Source organism: Lactuca virosa, chromosome 3 (genome assembly GCF_052849685.1).
Source record: "Lactuca virosa cultivar CGN04683 chromosome 3, Lactuca_virosa_CGN04683_v6, whole genome shotgun sequence".
NCBI classification, from domain to species: domain Eukaryota; kingdom Viridiplantae; phylum Streptophyta; class Magnoliopsida; order Asterales; family Asteraceae; genus Lactuca; species Lactuca virosa.
Window position 1 is genome coordinate 219,764,128 of NC_136428.1, and position 2,215 is coordinate 219,766,342.

The 2,215-nt window shown below is 36.1% G+C and overlaps 1 protein-coding gene across 1 annotated transcript; it reads left to right on the plus strand.

Annotated features, from left to right (window-relative positions):
- Positions 1–255: 255 nt before the first annotated feature.
- Positions 256–942, plus strand: LOC145164416 (uncharacterized). The gene has a single exon (XM_079083135.1). The coding sequence runs from the start codon at positions 256–258 to the stop codon at positions 940–942; it is 687 nt and encodes a 228-aa protein (XP_078939261.1).
- Positions 943–2,215: the final 1,273 nt, after the last annotated feature.

A 2,215-nucleotide genomic window follows, 5' to 3' on the forward strand; every position in this document is an offset into this window, starting at 1 on the left:
GGTTGAGCTAGACCCAACCATGGACGCGCACACCATCCCAGCCGGTCATGGTCGATCGTGGTCATTATGTTCCATGTTCCCGACGACGAAATGAAACGGCCAATTAAATCGTTCCCAATCGATTTCCTTTCTTTTGACCGTTCAACGATCAATTTTTAAATTTTAAATTTTTTTTCAAAAACTTAATACCTTGATAAATATAATAAAATCCTCACATTTCATCACATTTTACTCTCGTTCTAAACCAAAAAACACATGGAGGATTTGGAAGTGTTAAAGAATTTTGACTCGGATGATGACGAGGAATTCATTTCGTCCTTAAATGTTGTGCAACACATTCACGATGAAGAAAGTTCGAATTTTGCTCGTACAAGGGAGGTCGTAAATCGTTATCTTCAAGCCGCACATGACTTATTGGTACGTGATAACTTCACCGATAATTGTCTTGACAATGATGATGCATTCGAACGTCGTTTTCGTCTAAATAAGGCGATATTTTTGCGTATTAGTAATGCTTTAGAAGCCCGTTGTGACTTTTTCAAACAAAAACCCGACGTAAGAGGAAGAATGGGTTTTAGTTGTATACAAAAGTATGAGGCTATGCTTAGGTATTTGGGCTACGGTATAGCATTTGATGCATCTGACGAATACTTCAAAATATCTGAGAGGACCGCAACTGATTGTGTAGATTGGTTTTGCGCATGTGTGTATCAGGTTTTTCATCAAGAATATTTGCTTAAACCAACTCCACATGATATTGAAAGATTATATTCGGCTCATGAAGAGAGGCATGAATTTCCGGGTATGCTTAACAGTCTAGATTGTATGCAGGTGGCTTGGGGAAAATCTCCAAATGCATGGCGTGGTCAATTCACTCAAGGAGATATAGTTGAACCAAGTATAATCCTAGAAGCTGTCGCATCTCAGGATTTATGGATATGACATTCTTTTTTTGGAGTCACGGGGTCTAACAACTGTTGGATTAGTGTCTAAGCCCGTAAGTATATTTGGTATGTACTTAACCCGGTTGTGCATGGTCCTTTTGGGTTGCCTTCACCAAAGCAACTTGATAGGGTGATTCAACGAGAAAGAGAGGTTATTATGGTTTATTAATATATTATATGAATAATATATTAAAGGATAAATCATATAGTTTAATTAATATTAGACAAGAATTAATTAAGAATTAATTTTGTGGCTAAAAGAGATTAATTAAATAAAGGGGACTAGAACTGTCAATTGTGTGATCGTTGAATATTGGGCTGAGAAGCCTTATGGACTAGGCATGGACGAAATTAAGGATTGTACATCTTAATTTAGGCCATATGGATTTCTTAAGGCCTAAGTTGTCCATTAGGGTTTTGACCGAAACCCTAGCAGCAAAAGTATAAATAGAACCCCTAGGGCATCAGATTTCGGCCACTAGAAACCCAAGAAGAGTTTATAGCCGAAATTGTGCCTCTTCCCCTCTCTCCAAGATCATTCTCTTGCTTGTGTTGTTTGTAAGCCATTAAAGGAGTGACGTTTGTGACTCTAAGCTCCAAGACAAGAAGATTCAAGCCATTCTTGAAGAGGTAATCATCTAGATCTGATTTTATATGATAATTTCGAAATATCTATGCTAGATGTAGGGTTCATAAGTCTTGGATGAAATGCATGTACAATAGAGAAACCTAGATCCGAGCTTTAGGGTTTGCATGAGCACATAGGATGTTCTTTTGTATAAAACCCATCAGTGGTATTAGAGCATTGATTGGTTTCTATTTTATTGATGCCTTGTATGTTCATTCATGCTTTAAAATTCGTTTTTTTGGCCCTCTGACTGGCGAAATCGTCGAGTCCCAATGTGAACTCGACGAGTTGGATGAACTTGACGAGTCCACACTGGGAACTCGGCGAGTTGGGCTGTTAGACAGAGGACGGGATTTCTTGTTGTTTTGCTGAAGGATGATTACCAAAACTGTTTTTGACTAATAAAATCTGATTTATATTATTATTATGTGATTATCCTTACGAAAACAAAAGATAATTACCAATTAATTGAATAATAAATTCCTTATATGATAAAATTTGATTATTTGAATTATTTTGCGAATAAAAGGAACAGGTAAAATTTAGATTATCATTAAATTAAATGTTTAATTTAAATTATTTTCTATTTGATCCTATGTGTTTTGAAAAAGTTCAAAACTTGCCCTCAAGTTTTGAAATTTAA